General features: G+C 43.4%; 1 protein-coding gene across 1 annotated transcript in view; it reads right to left on the bottom strand.

Moving 5' to 3' along the window:
- The window catches only part of fry (Protein furry), a 542,054-nt gene that overhangs the window by 95,657 nt on the left and 418,626 nt on the right, over nucleotides 1-27,771 (bottom strand). Inside the window, 6 exon segments of the mRNA XM_069301552.1 lie at nucleotides 2,612-2,686; nucleotides 5,883-6,017; nucleotides 12,833-12,990; nucleotides 13,549-13,699; nucleotides 15,794-15,934; nucleotides 25,414-25,581. Of these exon segments, the coding sequence (XP_069157653.1) occupies nucleotides 2,612-2,686; nucleotides 5,883-6,017; nucleotides 12,833-12,990; nucleotides 13,549-13,699; nucleotides 15,794-15,934; nucleotides 25,414-25,581 (828 nt within the window).

The raw sequence follows: 27,771 nt of genomic DNA, 5'->3' as shown, positions 1-27,771 counted from the left end.
AAGGGACAGCACAAGTGATTTGAATAGTACAACCATTGTGATGGTATTCCTGGATTTGAAAGCTCTCGTAATCCATCCTATCATTTTTCTGGCTGATGCAATATTTACTTGGTTATGCTCCCTAAACATTAGGTCATCAAACATCATTATGCCCAAATCCTTGACATGCTGCTTTCCTACTATGGGCAAGTCTGATTATGTTTTGTACCCTGTATTACAGGTATGTTTAATGTCCTCATTTTTACCATACCTGAGTACCTGGAATTTATCGCTGGTAAACATGTTATTTTCTTCTGCCCAGTCGAAAACTTGATTAATATCTGCTTATAGTTTTCAATGTCTTCAGCAGAGGTAATTTTCATGCTGACTTTTGTCATCTGCAGAGAATGATATGAAGCTGTGACTTGTATTTTTTGTTTATATCTGATATGAAAATAAGGAAAAGCAGTGGTGCAAGTACTGTACCCTGAGGTACAGAGCTTTTAACTGCACTAGGACTGCACTACCTGGTGGCAGCTATCGGTACTAACAAATGCAATCTAGTTTTGAGTGACTTTTTCCGTGTGAATTGTTTTCAAAATTTTTGGCAATTTCGAGGCTTCCTTTTCTATGAACCATCAAGTTGTCTGAAAGCTTCGCTGACTTCCTGAATGCTTTTCCCTGGTGGGGTGGCAGATTGTCACTTGCTCCCTGTGCATCTGTAAAGGGGCCAGGTTCTGCTGCTGATTCATGGTAGGCCAAACAGAACTGTCACAGCTGTTGTGACCCATTAGCTTTTGCAGACACAGTCCCCGTGGCGCAGTGATAAAACTTTTCCCCGGCTCTTCGCTAGCGCTTTGGCCTGGGTTCATATCCTGGTTGGGGAGGATTGACTGGCTGCTAATCCTTAACTGTAGCCTCTGTTCATCCAGCAGTGAATGGGTACCTGGTTGTTAAACAATTTGGCAGGTCGTATTCGAGGAAAATTAGGATTAAGGACTTGCCTGAAACGCTATGCGTGCTAGTGGCTTTACAAGAATGTAAGAACTCTTGTATATATAAATAAATAAATAAATAAAAACATGGAGCGAGATAGCTTCAAGGAACTACCAAGGGGCTACTCTAGAAAAGTAACTGAAGCCTAAAATGATAAAATATCTGAAAAAGTCATGGGCAGTAACTATTTCCAAAAGAAGATTTTACAATCATTAATATGAACATTTCTGACTGAAGAAGGGCAATAACAGACAGAAAGCTCCCCAAAGGCTAATATTTAACAATACCTAAATGACTAATTATCTGGACATAAGCAGCAATATAAACAGGACACCTATCCACATGTGCAATGCGGTACAACCACAACAAGTAGAGATCGGCCGTTCTACAGCAACACAAAGTTTACCGAAAGCGAAGATGAAATAAGGCCATATATGAACCCTAGCATTCAAACTGAAAACAGGTCTTATATTAGGAGGATAAGCTAGAACATAATATTTTACAGACCAGCAGCTTGCTTATATATACATTCACGAGCCTTACGTTATAAATGTGAAGTAACAAACATTTCCTGCACTTGGTGGACACTGTAAGTAAGTGTGATTAAAACATATGTTTATAAATAGCTTCACAGGGCAAAAAACTTATTTAATTGGTAGGAGGAGTTGGTTTATCTTTAATAACCTGGGGCCAGATTCATGAAGTAGTTACGCAAGCACTTACAGACGTGTGTACATCTTTTCTTAATCTTTGGCGGCTTTGTTTACAATTATTAAGCAGTTAATGAGCTCCGAAGACCAGGAGGCTGTTTATAGCAATAGCAACCGTTGATTGGGAAGTTTCCATGCTTGTAAACTGTTTAATAAATGTAACAAAAGCCATCAAAGACTGAGGAAAGATGTACACGTTTGTAAGTACTTGCGTAACTGCTTCGTGAATCTGGCCCATGAGTGGTAGAAGAAGACAAGTTGAAATGAAAAATCTTTGCACCATTACTTTCCCAGTCACCAGAGGATCCTTTGTTGCTGTTTTTGTAAATATTAGACTAGCACCATGAACACTATACAACAAATGTAATTATTGCTAATAATTACTGAATCCTTTCATTGTTTTGCATATAATATAATTATACATTTATACATATAATTATACCTATATAAAGTATGCAATAATTTAGTTTTTACATAAAAATATACACAAGCAAAAAATACTTTGAATCAGTTTTAGAAGACAATGCAAGTTACAGTGACATTCAGTACATTAATTTTCTAATCTCAAGAATACAAACTAATTATATATTTCCTTCACTCAAGGTAAAGGAGTCTAAGGAAAATATCCTACAAGATTTTAGCCGTGTCTTGTAATAAGACTGAAATTATGAGCAAATAATATATCATGATGTCAATTTTGCAAATTAAGCATAGAGTTTTTTTTAACTCTAAGAAATTACTTATAATATAGCAGTTATTTTCTAAGAAACTTATTATCTAACACTGAAATTCTAACACGAAATGCAGTTTCTTCAAGGCAAGACCTAAATGCCTTTTAAAACATTGCTGCTAATAATGACAACTATTTGTTTGTAGGTGAAATTAAGTTCCTCGAATTCAATGTCCCTTGAAGTAGGAATACATACCGAAGGAGACTTTGGCAGTCCAACTCTTTGACCACATGTGTTGAGTAGGTTTACCAAACACTCCCGAGCACGGGCCTGAAACAACAAATTCAATGTGTTTAAAATGTTGAAATGCGTGATTACCTAAGTGTAATTACCTAAGTGTAGTTACAGGATGAGAGCTATGCTCGTGGTGTCCCGTCTTTCCAGTTCGTTTTGTTGAATAACGCTTTAAAACTACTGTAATTATGGTTTTGGTCTCCACCACCTTCTCACTTAACTTGTTCCAACCGTCTACCACACTGTTTGCAAAAGAAAACTTCCTAATGTTTCTTCAGCACCTTTGTTTCCTTAGCTGGAATCTGTGTCCTCTTGTACATGAAGTTACTGGTTTCAGGAATTCCTCTTTGTAAATTTGGTCTACTCCTGTTAGTATTTTTATAAGTGGTGATCATATCACTTATTTAGTCTTTAGTCTCTCCTCTTAACTCTTGTTTTTCAGTTCCGAGAGCCATTTTGTAGCATGCCGTTACACCTTTTCCTGTTTATTTTTGTGCTTCTTGAGATCTGGGAACCATACAACTGCTGCATATTCCAATTTTGTTCTCACAAAAGTCATGAACAGTTTCTTTAATATTTCACCATCCATGTAATTAAAAGGAAGTCTGAAGTTGGAAAGCGATGCATGCATCCCTCTCACAATGTTCTTTTTGTGTTCAACTGGTGACAGCTTACTATCCAAAACCATCCCTTGATCTCTTTCTTTATTAGAGTTCTGAATTTACAAGTTGTGTGTGGTCAGTTTTCTTCAATTCTACATTCCATAACATGTCATTTATTCACACTGAATTCCATTTGCCATTTGATGCTTCAAACACTTATTTTATCTAGATCAATTTTGAAGGGCATAACAATCGTCTGCATCTCCTATCTTCCCCAAAATCTTAGCATCATCTGCAATCATGTTCATATAATTCTGTATTCCTTTTGGTAGATCGTTTATGTAGATGATGAACATTACTGGTGCAAGAACTGAACCCTGTGGTACTCTGCGAGTAACACTTCTCCAGTCAGATACATTGTCTCTGATTACTGCCCTTTCATCCATGTCAGAAGTCTTCCTGTCACCCCTCAAGCATGTTCCAGTTTCAAGAACACTCTTGTGTGGGACTCTATCAAAAGCCTTTTTCTTAGGTCCAGGTAGACACAGTCAACCCAACCACCTCTTTCCTGTAATATCTCTGTGGCTCTATCATAAAAACTAAGTAGATTTATTTCACAGGCTCTTCCTGTTCGAAAACCATACTGTCTGTCCATTATTAAGTCACTACCATGCTTGTTAATGATAAGGGTCTATAATTTAGAGGTTCCTCTTGAATACCATTTTAACAGATTGGTACTATGTTTGCCTTTCTCCATATATCTGCTAAGATTCCTGTGCACAAGGATGTCTGGAATATTAATTGGAGTGGAATGCTCATCTCAGTTGCACATTCTCACAGCACCCAAGGTGAAACTCCATCAGGTCCGACCTCTTTATTTCTTCCTAGTCTCTTTAGTAATTTTTCCACTTTGTCTTGAGATACCTCTATGTATTTTATGGTGTGCTCTGGAATTGGTATTGGGTCCAGATCTCTGAAATCCTTATTTTGTACAAACACACTTTGGAACTGTTCATTTAGCATTTCACACATTTTCTTTTCATTATGAGAAGTCCTGTTCCCCGTTCTCAATTTCTGGATTTTATCCTTTACATGCAGCTTGCTTTTACTTGCTTTTAATAAATTTAAAGAAAGGCCTGGATCTGTTTTACATTAGTCTGCTATACCTTTCTCATAGTTTCTTTCTGCCTCTCTCCTCACTGCTGTGTGATTGTTTCTTACTTGCTTGTATTGCTGGTATGTTTGCGAGTTAGGCCTTTTCCAATATTGAACCCATTTTCTCATTTTTCTTCCCTGGCCCTCTCTCAATTTCTGTTAAACCAGTCCTGTTTTCTGGTCTTGCATATCTGTTTTGGTGTGAATGTTTGTGTGCCTTCATCGTATATTTTGCAAAATTTGGCATACAATTTCATTTACTTCTTTGACTAGCAACAAGTCTGTCCAACTAAACTCATTAAAGACTTTTCTAAATAAATCTTCAGTGCTCCTACGATTCATCACACACATCATCTGGGAGCTTAACTCGAGTGTTCTGATGGTGCATTAATGAGTCACATGACTGACCCTTGGCCCAAAAACATATTACTATCATTATTTGTATGAGGATACACCTCATACACACTACCTCAACCTGCTCTCACCTCACCTAATATCTTCCCTCACATTGGCTTCCTCCCAATTCTTGTTTTTTTCAGTTTCAACTTGATATGTATCCTACAATCTTCTTGTATCCTATGTATGTGGTGACCAAACCACACAAAAGAAAATGAAGAAACAACGACGTTTCAGTCCATCCTGGACCATTATCAAGTTGTGTAGTAGAAACAGAGTGGAAGAGACAAATAAATAAGGCAAGAAAGTGACATGCAAGGTGAGGCAAGGCAAGGTAAATTAATTTTAGCTTGAGAATAGGAACAGTTGATAAAATGTAAGGGGTAACCAAGGTGAGAAAAAGACATGCAAATAAAAGAAATTTCAGAATCAAGAAACTGCGGGTCACTGATGCGTAGGGTCTGGAGGAAGGGAGAGATGAGAGCACTTTTCTTAACAGAAGGGAAATGGCAGGAAAAGTGAATGTACCCCTGTGCATCTGCTTGCAGTTATCAGAGAAAGATCAACTAGACACAGAGCTGTGAACATGAATGTCAAGAAAAGAAAGGAGGGAATTAGATTCCATTCAACTCTGAAATTGACTTAAGGAGATAGAATGTTAAGAGAGGAGAAAAGGCTGGAGAAGACTAGATCGTGAGGCCACATGTATGTATGCATACGTTTGTATGTACTTTTGTCTAAATTATTATTATTATTATTATTATTATTATTATTATTATTATTATTATTATTATTATTATTATTATTATTAATATTGTTATTTAGGTGCACAAATCACATATCTATAATTGGATAATACACAACCATATCACATATTATTAGTAAGCACAATGAAAGAACAAGTCTTAAATTAAGAATACAAAATTAATAAGTGAAGATATAACATAATCAAAATTTATATTCATATACAGGATACCATATGGCTCATAGTTCAATATTTCCGTATTAACTGTAGTTGTCAAAGACTTAAACACTAGAACATATAAGAAACTACTACAGTGCGAGATGAGAAGTCAAACCTGTGACAACCAAGGCCGTTTCCAGCCAGCGAGATGACTGGTGTCCGCAGCAGAGAGTGAAAGGCTCCTGCGAGGAGAGGCTGTCTCTGCTCCATCAATTCCTATTGAACCATTTACCTCGTTGCTCTCTCGGTCCTATCAAGATATTAAAAGATAAACATTTTGTCAAATTACTATATAATATTCAACCCCTACTAGAAAAAGTTATATTTTCTCATCCATTTGTAAGAAAATTATTAAAATAGTGAATAACATTTAAATCATAAAATAAGGACAACAATGCTGATACAAATTTAGGTCTTTAAAAAATTAAATCTTTTCAATAGTGATGAAACATACATCCTATATATTAACTTCCACAAACCTCCCAAATAATGGAAGGACTTTGTTATACAATACAAATAATTTCTGGGAAGACTCCTCAGAAATTACAGAGGAGAAATAAGAACGCTGGTCCCGAGTTCCAACGTTAGTACGGCCAAGTCTTTGAACTAGGCCTTCGAGACCCACCCCTTGCTCACCAGTTAACCTGTCCTCCTACAAAGAACATCGCATTTCTATCATCTGCATTACATAAAGCCAAAGGCTGTACTAGAAAATGGAAGCAGCTCACGAAAGTGACGTACTGTCCCGTTTTTCGTTTTGGGTCCTCTGGTAGGTTAGGAGAGGACACTTTAAAATTGACAGCTTTCTTGATGCTGGGAAACCTTAGGAGGACAGCCTGCACCAGTTGCAAGAACCAGAATCTGGTTCTCTCTAGGTGATGAGGAAAGCTTGGGGGAATCAAGACATCTACACAAAACTCAGGGAATCCAATCAGAAAAGTTAGGCACAACAAAACAAAACTGCTGCTGAGAAGTAAATTAGTACCTTGTGTAAACAAGGCAAACCACCGTTACTGTGGAGTAAATATTATACTAGCTCAGTAATCTAAATTTCGGAAACTTGAATTTTTGGGGAATCTGAATAAATTTAATTAAGTTTTAGCTGCTCAACTTGAATAAAACTTAAAAGTTACTAATAATTCTAAAAATTTAGAAATCTAAATAGTGAGTTCGAGTTTGGCAGCTGTACTCGAATAAAAATTTAAATTACCGAGAATTCTGACATACCAGAACGCAAATAAATTTAATTTTATAAATTTTTTGGACTTTCTAAGCAAAAAGTTGGCAAACTTAACACTTTCACTCTACAGTGCCTCCTCCCCGGAGTCACTCATTTTTCTCCCGATTCTCAGCGAGTGACTATTCCTCGCATCATGTATTAAAATATTTTTTAAAAATTTAATTTTTATCCGATTAACTTCTGGGTGGTTTCAAAATGAGCGCCATTGTCTTCCCGCTTTCCTCCATATGCCGCATGGCATCTTGGGTCGTCGGCCCATGTGGTGGGCCTAATGTGTTGTTGACCATGCTTGTGACTACCACGCCATCCGCTTGTGTCCCAAACTTGTGCAAATTTTGGCTATTATCAGCAGTTATATTTCTTCCTGTGTCTTTTCAACACATTATATACACTACACGATGGATCATGGTCAAGGGCAGAGCAGTTCGACGCCGAAAAGAGTGAAGAAATCAACCAAACAGGATAAGATAACTATGCTTTACAAGAAATTCAGCCGCCTGAGGTTTACACCAACAAAGATCCCAGGTTTGGTTGAAGCATTCTCCGATATTGAGTCAGATGTTGAGGGGGGAAGAATGGTACAGTGATTTCAACAGTGACAATTTTGATACAGAGACAGCAGATGAATGATGCTGTTTCTACGAGTGAGGAGAGTGAGGTTTCTGAGGAGGAGAGCGAGGCACGTCCACAGCATCCTATTCGAAAGCGTGCTGCACTTACTCAACAAACAGATTCTGAAGATGCCCGGTAGGGTGGCCACAGGCATCTGGGAAGGGAAGGGGGCCACATAGTGGGGGAAGGCGCCACGACCAAGTTGACAAGAAGAGGATCACCTCGGGGCGTCCGAACATCTGGCAAAGCCAACGAAAAGAGTTGGAGTCGACCATTCCGTGGAGAGGGGAATGAAACGAGACAGGCCGTCGGCCAAGACGTTGGACACTGCCTGCACGTGAAGTACCAGGAGAGCCAAACCCTGAGAACTCAGCAGACGAGTCACCCGAAGCGAACAACGCCAAAGAGCCAAGGACCGAATCAACCCCCCACCCCCCAATTCAGACAATGAACTACTGGAGGATCTGTCCGAGTGGAGCCAGAACGTCGAGCCGCGGGCGACCCAAAGCCCCCTAAGAGCAAACCACACTGCCGCGAATTCCCGCACCATGCTGTGCGCTCGACGGAAAGATGAACCCCACCATCCCTGGCTGGCCTGGTGAGCACTGGTCACAAACCCCCAGCCGAGAGACGACACGTCCATGAACACATCGAGCGAGGGCTCGGGTAGGTGCCAAGGCACTGAACCCCGAAAAACTCGAAAAGGAAGCCAGCGTTGCAGCAACCGATGCAAGGCCCCTGGGGTCCGAACCCAGTGATCGCGAGAGAGACAGAAGGGACGTTCCCGAAGTAACCAGAACAGCCGACAAGGCCAAACCTGACCCAGCGGGTAGACCAGCATCGCGAAGTTCAGGCTCCCCACAGACCCTTGAGCAACCACCGGATGACCCGGGAGCCCCCAGACACAGGCGCATGCAGGACTGCAGCCGCAGGAGAGACTTCGGAAGAAGAGACAAGGAAGCGGTCTGAGAGTCCCACACAAGGCCCAGTCATGTCCGAACCTGGGAGGGAATCAGATGGGACTTCCTCCAGTTCACCAAGTACCCGAACCCGGTGAGCTGAGAAAGAACCAAATCCCTGGCTAGCAGACAAGAGGACCGACTGGGAGCCCAAACCAGCCAGTAGTCGAGGTAGGCCAACACCCGAACACCTAACACAGACGCAGACGGACACAGATACAGACGGGCCACCACGACCCGTGTAAAGCTCGTGAACACGCAAGGTGCCAGGTTCAACCCGAACGGGAGACAACGAAAGTGGTAACCTTGACGCCCCACAACAAAACCGAGCCAGTCCCTGAACCACAGATGAATCGGGACATGCCAATAAGCATCCCGGAGGTCCTGGGACACCATCCAAGCACCTGGCTCCAACAGGAGCCGAACCTGGGACAGCGTAGGCATCCGAAAGGAGAGGCAATGAACCCAGGGGTTCAGACGGGACAAGTCCAGATTGAACCGCAGGTTCGCACAGTCTCGTTTCGGGACCGGAAACAGAGGGGGAAACCCATCTGAGGGACGTCGTCGTTTCGACCACGCCCAAGTGAACCCACTCCAAGATGACCTGACAGAGCACAGGGAAAGAGGCCTGCCCCGCCAGCCTCGAGCCCCCTGAAGGGGGGGGGGACCCACCCAGGGGGGGAAACCCACCCAATGCCACCAGAGGCCGTGCAAAACGACCCAAAATGCCCACGAATCGGGGGACCAGATGTGAGCGAACAGCGCAAGCCTGGGCGCCAAGACACTGAACCCCGAAAAACCCGAAGAGGAAGTTGGCAACGCAGCAACTGACACAAGGTCCCCGGGGTCCGAACCCAGCGATCACTGCTCACACCCCCATCGCCACGTCAATGGGGTAAACCGCGAAAGGGCCGGCGCCCCTTATGATACCCAGAACCGTGCACAGAGTGAACACCGCACCTATCAGACGAAGGCGGGTCCGAAGGAGGAGCCGAACCCGAACTTGACACCAGTGGCCTACCACAACGCAAGGAACCCCGAGCCTTGGCATGACTCTTCCGGGAAGGCCCACCACGGGACCCCCAGAGAACCAACAAGTCCGACATAGGATGGCAAGAAGCCGAAGCAGCCTGAATATACTGTGCAATGGCTGAAGCCTCAAACAGGAGAGGACAAAAAGGGGAAGACATCCTAAGAGCCAAGGCCCAAGCGGATTCCACATTAGAGGCAAGCACTCCCTTCCGACATGCGAGCCAGGAAGCATAAAACAGCACCACTGCATCCCGCAAGATCGGCGTGAAAAACTTCAGCAAGGCAGCTGACGAGCGAGCCGCAGAGGCCAAGGTGCCAGAACCAGGAACGGCCCCAAGCGCCCCTACATCCTCCATGAGTCAGTCCAAAGACAGCTCAAGGAGGGAAAAGAAACACAAGGCCGAAGCCAAAAGGCCCCGGGCGTGCAAGTCCTCAACCACCAGCGCCGCTGAAAGGGAGGGAACCTGCACATGGAGCTGGACGACACAAACATCTCGGGAAAGGGCAGGAGCAAACAAGCACTCATTGAGGTGCTCTAGGTCGTCCCCCAGGAAAACCTGAAGCACCGTAGAAGCCTCCTGCCACTCAAGTGTGCAGGAACAGCAGAAGGAGTGCCACGCCTCCAAGGTAAAGAGAGGACAGTCCGCCAGCCAGGACAACTCCGGAACCTCGTAACGGAGCCAGAAAGGGAACGAAGTCCCAAACCCGAAAGCCGACGGATCCATTGCCAAAGCATAATCCGAGTCACGCAGGAGGTTTGCCGCAAGGGCTGCCCGCAGCGCAGCAGGCTGGATGCGATAAGCCGAAAACCTCCGGAAAGACGGAACCGAAGCACCCGGGGGAACACGGAACCAAACCATGGGAGTGGCAGACACAAAGTCCAACTCGTACGCAGAGGGGGGAAAAGAAAACCCCACTCCTTGTAACAGTAAACCCCGCTCAGAGGGCAGAAAAACCCAGGTGGGGTTCAGCGGGGCCCAAGTCCCCCAAGTCATCTCCTCCCCAGCCCCAAGGGCCGAGTCCTACCCCAAAGCACTGACCCCACCAGACAAGGCTGGTGCAGCCGTAGAAGCCGTATAGAAGGGGGCTCACTGGTCAGACCCAGAGGCTTCGGCCGGGGTAGTAGACTCGAATGCCTCCGTCGCCAAACCGGAAGGGGCATCCCCGCGGCTGCCCGAGTCTCAAGACCAATTAACCCCTGCTCAGACTCCGAAACCCTCAGACATTTCAGGGCCGGAAGCGGGGAAGGGGGGGGGGACCAGAACGAACAACAGGAGGGGAAGGACGAGGTGGTGCAGACTGAACCAAGGTCAAGGCGACCCCCACCCCCATGTCCAGGTCCCTGTAAGTAAAACGGGGCAGCCGTGGGGCATCCAGGAGAGCAGCCAACCGAACGCGTTGCAACAAACGAAACCTATAATGCAACGCCTGAGCAGCCTGTACCTGAAGAAGATCGGCAGATTGGGTATATTGAGTCATCATCAAGCAGCAAAACTCACAGGACTCGGGGTCGAAAGTGTCACCGATCCAACAGGCAGCGTGATGGAGGCAAAAACTGCGAGGGTTGCCCTGAGACCAGGGAACCGAACAACCCTCAAACTCGCATGAAGCAAGGGGAGGACTCCGGGGTCACATGCATCGGACCCACACAGTCCCCTAGGGGATTCCCAGGGTCCTGAGTGTTTACTATAAGAGGACTCGCACTCAGGTAAACCCAGGCAGAGTACTGCTAACTGGCGCCCAAAACTACTAACAAACTGTCTACAGCTGAATCCCAGGGAAGTGTACACTCATGGGGACCAAGCAGGGGGCACCACCAAGTATCAGGATGAGGCCAAACACCAGTGGCAAGTAGGGCAGAACCCCCTACCAAGGCAAAAACAATAACAAAAACAAACACCCCCCCCCTCAAGAGGACAACGTACCCCAAGGAACAGAGCCGGCTGCTGTGATAGGTGACAACAAGCTGCACAGCACCCTGCACCCCTACCAGTGCAAAACTGCCTCCTACCCTAAGGTAAACTAGGGAGACAAAACACCCAAGTACCCAAAGGGCGGCCGAAAAACCGAGCAGTTAAACGGACCCACAGAGGCAGGTTCCAAGGAACCTGTGGAAGGTAACCCCAAGCTCCAAGGGCAGTACTTACAGGGCACCTAGGGAAGGGAACCCTAGGCGCATGCAGCCCGAGTACTGAAGAATAACTCCTGGCTCTCGCGCCCCTAGATTACAGCACCCACACACAAGACACCGCGCCTTAAAAGTCTGGAGCCAGAGCACACAACCGCTGTCTATAGCATCAGCCTCAAGAACTGGGGTGTGGATCGCCGGCACGGTGGATCTGGGGCTCCCCCCTCCCCAGGAGGTGCAAACGGCGACGTGGCAATAGGTGATGTCACACTAGTTCGCTCGATTTTGTTTGGGGGAGTTCTATCCACTTGTTCAGCTTTTGGTAGCAATATTTTCACCAGAATAGGGGGTTTGTTTTGGGATGCTTACCTTTCTGGGTGCCTGCTTGATGGGGTTCTGGGAGTTCTTTTACTCCCCAAGCACGGCCCGAGGCCAAGCTTGACTTGTGAGAGTTTGGTCCACCAGGCTGTTGCTTGGAGCGGCCCGCAGGCCCACATATACCTGGTTGATGGGGTTCTGGGAGTTGTTCTACTGCCCAAGCCTGGCCCGAGGCCAGGCTTGACTTGTGAGAGTTTGGTCCACCAGGCTGTTGCTTGGAGCGGCCCGCAGGCCCACATACCCATCACAGCCTGGTTGGTCCAGTATTCCTTGAAGAAACAATCTAGTTTTCTCTTGAAGATGTCCATGGTTGTTCCGGTAATATTTCTAGTGAGTACATTTGAGCTGGTGAGCTTGACCCAGTCGATGGCAGACATAGAATGCTTCCAACCACATGGGGGCTTCTATAGGCTATTGCTTCCCTAGCCTCTCTGAGGGGGCCAGGTTCTGGCCGTAGTCCCCAGTAGGCCCAAAGAACTCCATACACATGACTGATGCCAAAGTCTGACATTAGCATATCAGCCTGGATAGCTTCGGCGAGCCGTAGGGGCTCCCCCACCCCAGAAAAAAAGTTAAAATTTTTGGGGAGACTCTGTATAAAAACAAACATTTTCCTAAGTTTTCTTCTGCATTTCAATACTTTTGAATGTGGCAGTTGTCATCATCACCATTACGATTATTATTTTTTGTAAATAATGAAATATGCAAACACAAACCTGCTCTTGATCGTGCAGACTTTCACCAGTGGCAGAGCTGACGGTGGACGAGCCGGCACTTGCCTGGCTAGGCAGAACTATTACTCCTGAGCCCTTCAAGTAGCGACGACCAATTATAGGCGTCTGATTGACATCAAAAGTAAATTCCATAGTGCGTCCTGTTAATTAAAAACAATAACGTCACTATAAAATCATAACATATTGCAAGAAGAACATAATATGTTGGTATAAGAATATAATGTGTTGCTGAAAGAATATAATGTGTTACTATAAGAATATAATATGGCATTAGAAGATCATAATATATCACAAGAACAACATAATATATTGATACCATATACAAATATGTTGCTATAAGAATATAACATGTCACTATAAGAACATATCACAAGAACATTATAATATGTTGCTTTAAGAACATAATATATCACAAGAAGAACCTAATATGTCAATATAACAACATAATATGTCACTATAAGAACATGTCACTATGAGAACATAATGCATCACCATAAGAACATAATACACTGCATCACAATAAGAACATAATATATCACTTAGAACACATAATATCTCACTATAATAGCATATGTCCCTAAGAACATAAATAAAATAAATACTGTAAATATCATTTACATACAAATCCACAAGAAAATGCTTCAATACTGAATTGAGTGTTGAATTACATATTAAATTGGTTTAAACATTTTCCTTACCTGGCAATTCCTTTTTGAAATGTGATTCAATGTCAGCAAAGACATGGTGGTCCCAGTAATGTGTATGGGATGAAGCTGGAGGCACCACAAGTGATGAGGAACGAGTCACAGCCATTTTTAAAATTCTAAGGGCTTCTTTCCAGTGCGAACCCTGTAACATCATATTAGTTTATTAAAGCCTTCCTCTATATACAGTGTTTGTCATAAATCTTTGATTTAGAACTGCCTTTTGCTTGAGATTATTAATGAATATCTGTCCAAAGATTTCCAATAAGAATGCTTAATCAAGAAACTATGGTTATTCTGGGACAAGAACAAATTCCCTGTCAGACAAAATCTACTTTTGATAAACCATGATGCCTTACCCAGTCAAATAATATTTCAATACCCTTTCCTAATTTGCTCCATGCCAATTGCCACAAGTATACTGATCAATCCTTCTAATGTGAACAAAAATATTAAACAAAAAAACAGCTTTGAATGCAATGAAATGTCAATTTATGAAGCTCTCTGAAGCTACTATCTCCGATTGTGTGCCATACGACTAGGTCCCATCAGTCACAAAGTTCTATGGCCAACTGGGGACCAAGAGCCAGAACCTGGCCCCATCACAAGAGGGACAGGGAGCAGTGGCATTTATATATAAAGTTATTCATTTATGCCCCCACTGAGGAAGGCACCCAAACAAAACAAATCACTGCTGGCTTCAAATGCGACTACAGCCTCAAGAACCAGCTACAGAACTCCCTGACAATATAAACAAACAATTGAAATTTTATGAAACAAATGCCAGCTTATTCAGCCCACCTTCATCCTCATTTGGAGAGGGGAAGAGGAGGGAGGCAGGCAGCAGTCAGCCAGCCTCTCCACTATCAGTTCTCCTCTGATGGTAATGTGTGCCGGGTCACCCTCTCCGTTGCTCTAGCCCTGGTATTTTTTCGGCTTTGTGGTGCTTGCTTTTGAGGATACTCCTTTCACACGTGTAACATGGGGCCATGAGTTAAGTGTGCTTGGAGCTACATGTGCTCAGGGTTCTCTTCCATGTGCACTCTCTAATGATGCCCCTGTGCTGACAAGGCCATCTTCCCTGAAGTGTCTGGAAGACACTCCCTTACAGGTTCGCCTCGCTTGTGATGGCCCTCACCTTAGGGTAAATCAGGTGTATTTAGCATCTACCTTTCCTGGGTCCAAAGCATCTTGGCTGGTGGGGTGTACTGGTTTTACGCGTGATGCACTTCAGTGCACCGAGGCTGGCCTTGTCAGCCGCCTTAATTAGGCTGAGTTGCCATACCTTTCTGAAAGTAGCTGCATAGCATCCCAGTGCCTGGGTGTCTTGTTGGATTGTCCCCTGCACGCCCTGGTAATCCCCTGTGGGTTCAGTGGTCATGGATGCCCCCTTCAAACCCACTCTCATTCTGTGCAAGTTTGAGGGTTGCACATCATCAGTGCCATGTAGCAATGTTCATTCCTTATACCTCCATCATGCTGCCTGTTGGGTCAGTGACACCATTGACCCTAAGTCATACGGTGAGTGCTCCCATCATGTTACTATCCTTACTAGCCCTCCTGATGAGGTTCAGGCTTAACAGGCAGTGACCATTCATCATCATAGGTTTTCTGTCTTGCAGCAGACTAGTTTGTGTGCCAAGCTGAATGCCCTGGAGCTACCAAGCTTGATACCTGCTTGATGGGGTTCTGGGAGTTTTTCTACTCCTCAAGCCTGGCCCAAGACCAGGCTTGACTTGTCAATTAACACCCAGCTTGGTGTTCAGGGACTTGGCATTGAAGGTGTTGGTTAATTTAGCCTTCGGTTCAGCTTCGTCCACACCACTTCTTCCCAACCTGTTGGGAATGGTTCGCCTTTCCTATATTCCTAAACCCTCCCTTCCCTGCTTCTAGCCCCGAAGCCTTTGAGAGTTTCAGGGTTGGTGTGGGATTCAATTACAGTACAAGTACCAAAACTGTCAAAATATGCTGAAGTGGAATTCACACACAGCTTTAACTTTAGACATACAGTACTACAATTTGTTTTCTATTATTTTAGTACTTAATCACATGTTTCTATGAACTTATACAGTAACTTTACATTTCACTCTAGTGTGTACTAAATAATGTTATATTGTACATAAATCCACTTCAGTTTATTTGACAATACAATACTCCGACATTTATTTCTTTACTGTATTTCACCAGGGAAATATAAGCTTGAAACTACTCCTTGGAAACATTGAATAGCTCTTCTTACCTCAATATATTTAGCAATAACCCTCAGCAAATCTCCATTAACCAGTTGAGCAGCTGCTGTGTTCATGTCTATATAATGAAGCATACAATGGAGGATATTTAGTATTGGATTCTGTACACTTGTAGGACCCTTCTCCAGTACCTGTAAAAGTATTGTGAATTACAGTACGCCATTCATTACAAGTTTTTACCTGAAATACAGTACAGTATTCTCAAGTGTATTTGACTTGTATTAATTAAGATTAATTAGAATATCATAAGTAACCCTAAGACATGTCACATAATTTTGATAATGGAATAACATTTTGTAAGGCTAAAAATTATACATCATGAGCTGCCCAGGGGCCAGATTCACGAAGCAGTTACGCAAGTACTTACGAACGTGTACATCTTTCCTCAATCTTTGACAGCTGTCATTACATTTATTAATCAGTTTACAAGCATGAAAACTTGCCAATCAACTGTTGGTATTGTTATAAACAGCCTCCCGGTGCTTTGGAGCTCATTAACTGTTTAATAATTGTAAACAAAGTCGCCAAAGATTGAGAAAAGATGAACAGGTTCGTAACTGCTTCATGAATCTGGCGCCTGATTTTCACAATCTTGTCTAAAGTCACTAATCTTACCTTTGGAAGCATCAGAGTAAATTTTTTTAACAAATCAGACCTTTTATACCAGTGGTTTGGATTATCATCATTCAACTTGTTCCGTATTTTAAAAGTTTCGATGAGATCAGCTCTGTCATGTCTGGTTGGCAGAGTTGTTAGTCTTGTGATCCTCAACTGTTCCTGGTATAAGAGTTGATTTTGATTCGGGACGATTTTTATTGCTCTGTGTTTACCTTTCTCCAAAGCAGACATGTCGTTCTGAAGATGTTTCCATGCTTGGATACAGTAGTCCAAATAGGGGAGTTATCTTGAGGTTATCTTGAGATGATTTCGGGGCTTTAGGGGACGCTTTAGTGTCCCCGCTGCCCGGTCCTCGACCAGGCCTCCACCCCCAGGAAGCAGCCCGTGACAGCTGACTAACACCCAGGTACCTATTTCACTGCTAGGTAACAGGGGCATAGGGTGAAAGAAACTCTGCCCATTGTTTCTCGCCGGCGCCTGGGATCGAACCTGGGACCACAGGATCACAAGTCCAGCGTGCTGTCCGCTCGGCCGACCAGCTCCCTGGGGTGCACCAGAAATTTGTACAGTTGAATAACCACTTTCTCTTCCTTGAAGTCAAAGATTAATTTGACTATTCCTAGGGTTTGGTTAGTCTTTTTTTTTCCTGTAGCTCCCAATTGTTGTGCAACTTTCAATGACTGGTGGAGTGGGACTCCAAGATCGCTTTCATCAACAATGCACTGCATGGTAGTGCACTTCTGAATGTGAAGTTCATGTAGATCTCTTTGCAAGGCCTCAATATCATCTTCAGCCCTACTTTAGGAACAAAAGTACTTTGTTCCTACTTTAGATCCTAGCATCATCTGCAAATTTTATGATGTGGTTTGTAATATTCTCACTTATATAATTGGTGTACATAACAAAAAGGGTTGGCCACAAGATGGGGCCAATGCTTGTATTGTGCTTATATGCTTCACACACACACACGCATGTCATAGATATAAACTAGCTAAACACAGATGCCGAAGAAATATAAGAAAATTCACTTTCGCAAACAGAGTGGTAGACGGTTGGAACAAGTTAGGTGAGAAGGTGGTGGAGGCCAAAACCGTCAGTAGTTTCAAAGCGTTATATGACAAAGAGTGCTGGGAAGACGGGACACCACGAGCGTAGCTTTCATCCTGTAACTACACTTAGGTAATTACACTTAGGTAATTACACACACACACACATTGTGCGAGGAGCCTATGCCACGCTTTCTAACTTCAGATTGCTTTTAAATACATGGATGGCGATATACTGAAGAAATTGTTCACGACTTTTGTTAGGCCAAAGCTAGAATATGCAGCAGTTGTGTGGTGCTCATATCTTAAGAAGCACATCAACAAACTGGAAAAGGTGCAAAGACATGCTACTAAGTGGCTCCCAGAACTGAAGGGCAAGAGCTACGAGGAGAGGTTAGAGGCATTAAATATGCCAAAACTAGAAGACAAGAAAAAGAGGTGATATGATCACTACATACAAAATAGTAACAGGAATTGATAAAATCGATAGGGAAGATTTCCTGAGACTTGGAACTTTAAGAACAAGAGGTCATAGATTTAAACTAGCTAAACACAGATGCCGAAGAAATATAAGAAAATTCACTTTCGCAAACAGAGTGGTAGACGGTTGGAACAAGTTAGGTGAGAAGGTGGTGGAGGCCAAGACCGTCAGTAGTTTCAAAGCGTTATATGACAAAGAATGCTGGGAAGACGGAACACCACGAGCGTAGCTCTCATCCTGTAACTACACTTAGGTAATTACACTTAGGTAGGTACACACACACACATGTCCTGTGCCTTACCATGTCAGTGCCCTGATCCCTAGTTCCTCCTGTTGCATGGGTTTGCAAATTCAGGGTTTGCTTTCCTGAATTGCAAGCTTGTGTTCCCCTGCTCTGGATAAGAGCTTTTTCCCAGAAGGGTTCAGGATTCCTTCTCTGTGGGCCCTCTTATTATTGAGGCCTACAGATATAGCATCAGCCCTGGCTTCATAGCTAGGCCTGGTCATTGGAGTCTATTCCATTGTGGCTTGAGGGTAAGAGACTGACCAAACCACATCGGAAGATGAAAAATGATGACGATAATGGTCCAGGACGGACCAAAACAAGTTGTGTTTGAGTGAGTGATGAGTTTGACAACCAAAAGAGACAACCACTCACACACATCTTGATAATGGTCCAGGACGGACTGAAACATCATCATTTAATCAACTTTTGAAGTGTGGTTTGATCATTATATCTTCAGCCTCATGCAGATGCTGAGTCACAATAATGTGGCTGAAGAATGTTGACCACATTATTGTGGCTCATCGTCTATAGGTAGAGATTTGTTATTCTATATGCACTTGGTGCATATAGGTGCATCCCACTTTTTCAGCTCGCTGCTACTTTGGGATAACCAAGGTGCTTGGTGATAACATGCCAGGCTTCCTTTCCAACTTCATGGATGAAGGTTTTGAAGTACACTAGGCATTGGGGCCTTCTTCCCTGTCAGGGCAGCGGGTGTTTGGGGCCATTCTCTGAGTTTCCGTGCCCAGTATTTATGCTGAGACACTATGTCTGAATTTCTTGCACAGGTACCATTTTTCTTGTTTGGCCCTTTAGTTTACAGGGTCTTAACAGCATGGGGATGCAATCTGTGGATGATGCCCTATCTGCTTTGCCGGCATCTCACGGAAATCTTGAATCGACCCTGGAACATTTATCTTCTCCATATGATAATGCTAAGGAAGTTGCCTTGAGCAATTACTTGGGCATAATCTAATCCTTCTTGGACCTTGCTACATGGCAATGAGGATATTATGCTCCACATGGAGAAGTTCTAGTACTCTCCATCGCCAACTGAGGTAGATTCATTCTCTGCTTTCCCACAGGTATTTCTGCATACAGGAATGTGCTTGCAGATGGCTTCTCCTGTTTTGGTCGGATGTCGACAGATTGGTCTGTGGATTATGTACCTTGCCATTGTGCATGCGAGATATTTTGTTACCAGCAAATGGACAATTACTCTGCATGGAATTAACAGCTTTCCCGTGTATGTCACCCTATTTCTAGATCGCAACACTGTTGCGGTTGGATGCTTTTATCCCGGATTAAAGCTGATGGAATTTAATTTATCTCTTGTCTCAGGTTTGGCTTCTCCTTATTCTATGGAGTGCCTTTTCAAGGCTCTGCCATTACCCAGGTAGCTAGACTTGAAATTATCTAAGTGTATTTACAGGATGAGAGCTATGCTTGTGATGTCCCGTCTTCCCAGCACTATGTTTTATAACACTTTGAAACTACAGATGGTTTTAGCCTCAACCACCTTCTCACCTAACTTGTTCCAACCCTCTGCCACTCTATGAAAGTGCATTTTCTTACATTTCTTCAGCAGCTTTATTTAGTTAATTTTAATCTATGACCTCTTGTTCTTGAAGTTGCAGGTCTCAGAAATTATTACCAATCAATTTTAACGGTTCCTGTTACTATTTTGTATGTAGTCATCATATAACTTCTTTTTCTTCTATCTTCTAGTTTTGGCATATTTAATGCCTATAAGCTCTCCTCATAGCTCTTATCCCTCAGTTCTGGGAGCTGAAGGATTTATTTAGTAGCATGTCTTTGCAACTTTTCCAGTTTGTTAATGTGCTGCTTAAGATTTGGGCACCATACAACATTCCAGCTTTGGTCTAACAAAGGTCCTGAACAATTTCTTTAGTATTTCATCATCCAAGTATTTAAAAGCAATTCTGAAATTGGAGAGTGTACCACAGGCTCCTCACACGATGTTCTTAATGTGGTTCTCAGGTGATAATTTTCTATCTAGAACCATCCCTAGATCTCTTTCTTTATCAGAATTTTTTAAAGATTTTTCACATAATTTGTAAGTTGTTTGTGGTCTATCTTCTCCTATTCCACATTCCCTAACATGACATTTATTCACATTAAACTCCATTTGCCAAGTGGTGCTCCATATACTTATTTTGTCCAGGTCTTCTTGATGGTCGCAACAATTATCTAAGTTTCACATCTTCCCCTATCTTAGCATCATCAGGAAACATGTTTATATAATTCTGTATTCCATCTGGTAGGTCATTTAAATAGACAATGAACATTACCAGTGCAAGAACTGAACCTTGGGGGTACTCCACTTGTGCCATTTCTCCAGTTCGATAAATTGCCTCTGATTACTGCCCTCATTTTTCTGTCAGTTAGGAGATTTTTCATCCATGTTAAATGCCTCCAGTATGTTCCAGTTTCCAGAACAACTTCTTATGTGGAACTCTGTCGAAAGCCATTTTCTAGGTCCAGATAGATGCAGTCAACCCAACCATCTCCTTCCTGTAAAATCTCTGTGGCTCGATCATAGAAACTGAGTAAATTTGTTACACAGGATCTTCCAGATTGAAAACCATACTGTCTGTCTGTTATTATACCATTTTTCTCTAGGTGTTCTACTCATTTAGTTTTAATTATTTTTTCCAATATTTTTGACTATTACACTTGTCAATGATACAGGTTTATAACTGGATGAGTCTTCCCTGCTGCCCCTTTTGTAGATTGGAACTATGTTAGCCTTTGTCCACACATGTGCTATGACTCCTGTACACAGGGATGCCTGAAAAATCAGTTGAAGTGGAATGCTGAGCTCAGGTGCACATTCTCTCAGAATCCATGGTGAAACTCTGACCATTCCAATCATCTCAAGATTCCATAGACCAAAATTATTTCAGTGACCAAGGAATAATCTGGAACCTCAAACTTAACTTCAGAACTGAGTTCGCTAGACAACTCCAAGCAAAGAATGGTATCATCAAGGACTTTATGAAAACATTTACTATTAAGTCAGCTGTGTGGTGTATTACACATGCATGAGAAATGGTCAAGCAATCAACCTTGAAACATGCCTGGTACAAACTTTGGCCTGCTGCTGGTTTGTTTCTTGCCAACAAGGCTGCCGATTTTGAAGGATTTGGTGGAAAGAAAATCAGCGAGATAAAGAAATTAAGACAAGAACTCCTGGCCTATGTTAAATAAATAAATAATCAGTCCTGACACCTGAGAAATGAATTCATCACAGCCGATCTTGAGGAAGAAGTTGATGCATGGATTGAGTGTGATCGAGATGGTCCTACTGCACCAAGCATGTCTGATAATATCATTATTTTGGTGACAGAAAATAGCAAGGGGAATTTGCAGGATTCAGAACATTCCTCAGAGATGGATGAGGAAGACAAAGTAACTCAAGCAAGCATGGCAGAGGTAGAAAAGAGCTTTGAAACCATTTTAAAGTTCATGGAGAGATGATCTGATGTCAATCCTCAATGTCTGATGGCATTTTATAGATTTTACACAGTTTTCAAAAAATGCAGAGATGTCTTGAGGCAATTAACACTAAACAAAACTTTTGAGAGATCTTCCAAGAAGAGACGAACTGAAGCCTCTTGTGTTCCTTCTCTGTGTAACCCTCAACATCTATCTCCACCCTCAATTAACACTTTGATGTTCTGGGCGCACATGCGTCACACTACCCCGGGTGGGTTTGGGCATTTCGCGGGAGCGCGCGGTAATTTTGAAAAGTGTATAATCTTTTCAACTTTGTTACCTCAATTCTCATCCTAGGTTTTTCAATTTGATATCATTGTGTTTGCAATAGAATTCTCTACAGGACTAAAGGCATATGAAGTCCAAATACCCAGCGTACTATCCGCAACAAACAGAGAAAGTGAGAGCATGTTACCTGGGAGCGCGCAGGACCGATAAAATGTGTACACTCCTTTCACTTTGGTCACCTCAATTCTCGTCCTAGGTCTTTCATTTTAGTATCAATGTGTTCGCAATAGAATTCTCTATAGATCTAAAGGCATATAAAGTCCAAACAGTCGGCGTACCATCCGCAACAAGCACAGAAAATGAGAGCGTGTTTCCCGGGAGCATGGCTCAAGAGCGATAAAATATTTACACTCCCTTCACTTTGGTCACCTCAATTCTTGTCCTAGGTCTTTCATTTTGGTATCATCGTGTTCGCAATAAAATTTTCTAAAGGATTTATGGCATATAAAGTCCAAATGCCCAGCATACCATCCACAACAAACAGAGAAAGTGAGAGCGTGTTACCCGGGAGTGCGCAAGACAGATAAAATGTGTACACGCCTTTCACTTTGGTCACCTCAATTCTCATTCTAGGTCTTTCATTTTGGTATCAATGTGTTTGTAACAGAATTCCCAACAGGAATATATGCATATAATGTCAAAAACAGCGGCACGTTCCACCCGCCGACAAGATGAAAGTTACCAGAAAGAGAGCGCTACACCACCCCAAGGCGCCTCTCATTACAATAGAGAGCGCGGTCATACCGAAATGTGTATACTCTCTTCAACTTTGTCATCTCAATTCTCGTCCTAGGTTTTTCAATTTGGTATCAATGTGTTCGCAATAGAATTCTCTACAGGACTAAATGCATATAAAGCCCAAAAGCCCGGCGAGAAAGTGAGAGCGTGCAAGAGCAATAAAATGTGTACACACTCTGCACTTTAGACATCTCAATTCTCATCCTAGATCTTTCATTTTGGTATCATTGTGTTCGCAAAAGAATTCCCTACAGGAGTATATGCAAATATAAAGTCCAAAACCCCGGCGTCCCACCCACAGCAAACAGAGAACGTGACGGGGCATTACCGCAGTGAGCACTAATAAAGAGCAATAAAATGGGTATACTCCTTTCAACTTTGTTACCTCAATTCTGGTCCTAGATCTTTCATTTTGGTATCATTGTATTCGCAATGAAATTCCCTACAGGCGTGTATGCATATAATGTCCAAAACTGCGGCGCACCCTTCCCGAAACCGTCGCTAATTTGCCGCCGGAAATCACGCAATGCTGCGTCATTACTGGGCCAAAGTGATTTATTAATTAACATCCTCACCAATCCATCATTCCAAGATTTAATGTGGAGAAACATTTGGACACTTTGTGAGTGCCCATATTTATTGTTAGCACTGTTACTGTACTGTACCAATATTTCATGATGTTTTGTTTGCAGTATCTAGTCAAACAATAATATACTGTTACGTCCTTTAGAACATAAAATTATTATTTTTCGTACCTGTGGGGAATTTGACTACTTATCCAGACACGACTACTTATCCAATCACAGTTGGGCCCGAAGTGTCCAAAAGAGACGATGAGAAGTGTATGAGGTGGTTTGTCAGGCTTTCACCTCTTTCTTTAGTTTTACTGTTTCTTTGGTCTCTGTTCCCGTGGTTCTATCTCTTTTGTTGTGGCAGGTCAAGGACCTCTACTTGATGCCTAAGTCCCCTACCATTTGGCCTTGTTGGAGCCTCTCTTATTGACATTTGAGGTGAATCTCTCTCATCTCCAATTGTTAAGTTGTTTTGGTATTTATTCACCTCTGGCTGTATCATTCCCAACCAGAACCTTCATGGTCTATGGATCATTTTCTTTTGTTTCTGTATTCTCATCAATATCACTGGCCTTCATTTTCTCTGGACTTGTTTCTGGAAGAGGCCTTTCTGTTGGCTCCTGGTTACAGTACCAGGTTTGTGAACTTTATGCACTTTTTCGCCTTCAGATTGCTGCTCCTGAGTGCGTCTCGTACAACACCTGGGTTTGACATCCATAACATCTACGTTAAAGCCCACATTAAGTTTTTCTTTTCTCCATTTATACATATTGTTCTTTCAGGAAGCCATATTTATTAGGGTTATGTAGGAGGGAGGAAGTTCTGGGAAGCCATTAATTGGGCCATTCCCAAAACAGAATTTATTTATAGTTTTAAATGCCCTTTTTTGGGGGGCCCACTCACTGGCTTCCTTTTGCCTGCCCTGTTGCCCTTGCTTACCCATGGGTTCTAGGCATCTGCTTGGGTTCAAGAGTGAGGAAATGGAAGAGGGGAGAAGTAGCCAGTTGGTATTTTCATTATTTGGGAAAGTTTCAAGTTTAGTTTGGTATTCATGTATACAAATTTTTCTATGAGCATTTTGAATTTTTGTGACCCTCTTTCTGCAGTTTTTGCCGTTTCCCCTCAGTGTGTGTGGTGTCTTGTGACATCCTCGGCTTCCCCATCTCTGTGACGGGCAGAATACTGGTCCCCTCGCTTCCAGTAAGCCATAAGTCTTAGATGTTTGGCCAGATGGTGTTGACCCTGGGGTGCTAGAGTATAAGCTTAGATGAGTCCTAAGGAGTGGAGCCCCAAAATGAGGGATTTAATTACTATACTGTATAATCGAAGCTCTATTTTTGCAGGAATTGTAATTCATATTATATACTATTTAATCATTTTACACGTACAGTATAAAGAAGTGCTACTCAATGTGGTGGTCGGTGGACCAATGGTGGGTCAGTGAGTTTCGACAAAAATATTTGACAAAATTTTAAAATCACACAAGATTTTTATCAAGAAGCCCCTATTACTTGTTTAGAAAGTATGCATAAAATATGAAATGTCTAGCAACTTAAATTACAGTACAGTATATTTTTTTATATAAATTTAATATTACAATGAATGTACAAATATTATTTTCCTGGATAATGAATAGAAAAGAAGCAATTTTATACTACCGGCAGAGCCTTGCATTCACTATATTTAAATGGGGAAGATATCTACAAGTATGCCACACTTAGCACAAACACACTCACATTTATATTAATAGACAAGAATGTTGTTTTTCTATGCACATAAGATATGGAAATATATGGTACTAGTCCCTCCCACGCTGGAAAAAAACTGACAGTCCACCAAATCAAAGTAGTTTGAGAAGCACTTGGACAACAGAATATTAATGTTTCTAATTTTGCTTACGTGATGAGAGAGAGGTTTTTTTTTTTTTTTATCAAAATGCGTTTTTTGTCTAATCTTGGTTCGAAGGTGTCTGGTTACATTGTATCTAGTTAACCATATTGCTTTGGTCAATAATGGGAAGAAACACAAAGACTACAGGTGAAAAAACAAAACAACATCTTACCTCAACAAGAAATGCCATGAGACTTAGTGAAAGATTTGCGTACGAGTCATGGAGGTATTTAACAACACATTTCGTCCACTGAAAGCTTTCCTTGCTGAAGTTGCGGCGACTGTACAAAGTCATAACAGTTGCTAGATTTTCCAGCTCTTTTCCTTTCTCATTGCAAACCTAAAGGGTAAAAAAAAAAAATTATAATTTTTTCTTCCTACCAAACTAGGAATCAGTGGGGTTACAAGCAAAGCATTTTACTATTTATAAAGTAAATATCAGTAACAAAAAATTGTGCTAATTTAAGCTACATTAAAATATTCAGAAGGGAAATGCTTAAAGAAATCATAAAAAAGACAAAAGCAACCCACCCAAGGGCAGAAACAACCAGCGTTGAATGTAATGAAACGCCATTTTCTGGGGAGACCCGGAGGCTCCCTGGAGCTATCTGCGCTGATATGCTAATGTCAGACTTTGGCATCAGTCATGTGTATTTAGTTCTGTGGGCGTACCAGGGACCACGAGCCAGAACCTGGCCCCCCTCAGAGAGGCACGAGGAGCAATGGCCTATAGAAACCCGTGTGGTTGGAAGCATTCTATGTCTGCCATCGACCAGGTCAAGCACCCAGAAAAGTAAGCACCCCAAAACAAACCCCTATTCTGGTTAAGAAATTGCTACTGAGAGCCGAACTAGTGGACAGAACTCCCAAAATAAAATGGAGCCAACGAGCATGACCTCACCATGTCGCCGCGCCGCCATCTGCGCAGCTCCCCCCTCCCTGGGAGGGGGAAAGGGGAGCCCCAGATCCCTCGTAACGGCCACCCAAGACCCCAGTTCTGAGGCTGGATATCAAAACACGCGAAAAACCGCTGACCGGAGGGAGGGAGGGTTGCCGGGTTTTCTGGGGTGAGCCCCGTCAGCTCCCAGGAGCTACCTACCCCAAGGCAAAAACAAGAGGGACCTAACCCAGGAGGCGGACGTCACACACTCCACAACGCAAAGCGGAGACAAAACACTGCAACCACCAACCCAAGGTCAAACAGGCCAGACAAGGCCCAGGAACATCAACGAAGGAATGGGTAGCCAACCGACGAACGTCATGGGCACGGGGAATAGACTGCAGAGTGGCTGAACCGAACCACCCCGTGGACAACATGAAAGAACCTGCACCCTGGAACAGGGAAGAAGGGAAATCGGAACAATCCAAAGCGTGACCCTGGGCACGGCAGCCGTGGCACGCAAAGAACGGAGAAGCGCCGCAACCCGAACACAACACATGATGCACCTCCGGCCAGACCACCCAAGCATCAACAACCCAAGGACCCCTCTGGAAAGTAGCTGTGTCAGTCTTTGCCAGAAAAGAAGGAGACGACTGGAAGCGAACAAACCTATCACGAGGACCAAAAGAGCCGAAAACCTTGGCGCTGGAGGAGAGCATTAAGCACCCCGAACCGACTCCCAGAGGCCAACGCCAATAAGAAAGGAGCCTTGGAAAACAATTCAGAACTGAAGGGGTCACAACAAACCGAGGAGAAGAGAAGAGAGCACCCAATTCAAGAACCAGGACAGCGCAAGCAGCACAAGAGCAGGCTGGAGGTGAACCACGCCAGAGACAGCTCGCGAATTGGTGCAGAGGGAACACCAAAACCAAAGCAACCCGGAGCGGCTCCACCAGCGCTGCACGAGACGAGAGAGAAGGCGACAGCATGTGGCAAGATGATGGCCCCTGAACCTCCACAAGAGAAGGACAAAACCACACCAACAAAATGCAACAAACCGATGAAGGGACAAAAAGAAAAAGGAAGGACCGCCAAAAAAACCCACACCGCCGCCAAGATGAAGCATGCAGGTGGGACACCATCAACAAAACCACTCGAACACCAACAGATGGTGAGAGACTAGAGGCAGAACTGAACCAGCCCCAGCCATGAACTGAGCGAGCATAGGAAGAGGAGGAGCCACGGGAGAACCTTGAGTGCGACCCCCTGAGCAAGCTGAGCCGGAAACCCAAGCCGCCAAGGAACCAGACGGAACGTCTGCCGTACGGAAAACTTCCCAATGTTAGTGAGCTCGTCAGGAGAGCTGAGACACCGCAGTTCTGAAGCATGACTCGTGAGAAGTGACACCGCGAGATCAGGAAAGTGCTAACTGGCAGGGTAAGCTAGGAAAACCGGAACCCAAACCCGGCAAGCCGGGAAAGAACCAACCCGGGCGAGCCGAAATGCCCCGTCTAGGAGGAACTTCCTGGGACCCCTGAAGGACCAACAAGTCTGACAACAGATAATTACCTAAGTGTAGTTACAGGATGAGAGCTATGCTCATGGTGTCCCATCTTCCCAGCACTCTTTGTCATATAACGCTTTGAAACT

Source organism: Procambarus clarkii, chromosome 46, assembly GCF_040958095.1.
Source record: "Procambarus clarkii isolate CNS0578487 chromosome 46, FALCON_Pclarkii_2.0, whole genome shotgun sequence".
NCBI lineage: Eukaryota > Metazoa > Arthropoda > Malacostraca > Decapoda > Cambaridae > Procambarus > Procambarus clarkii.
This window is presented reverse-complemented; position numbering and strand designations above follow the sequence as displayed.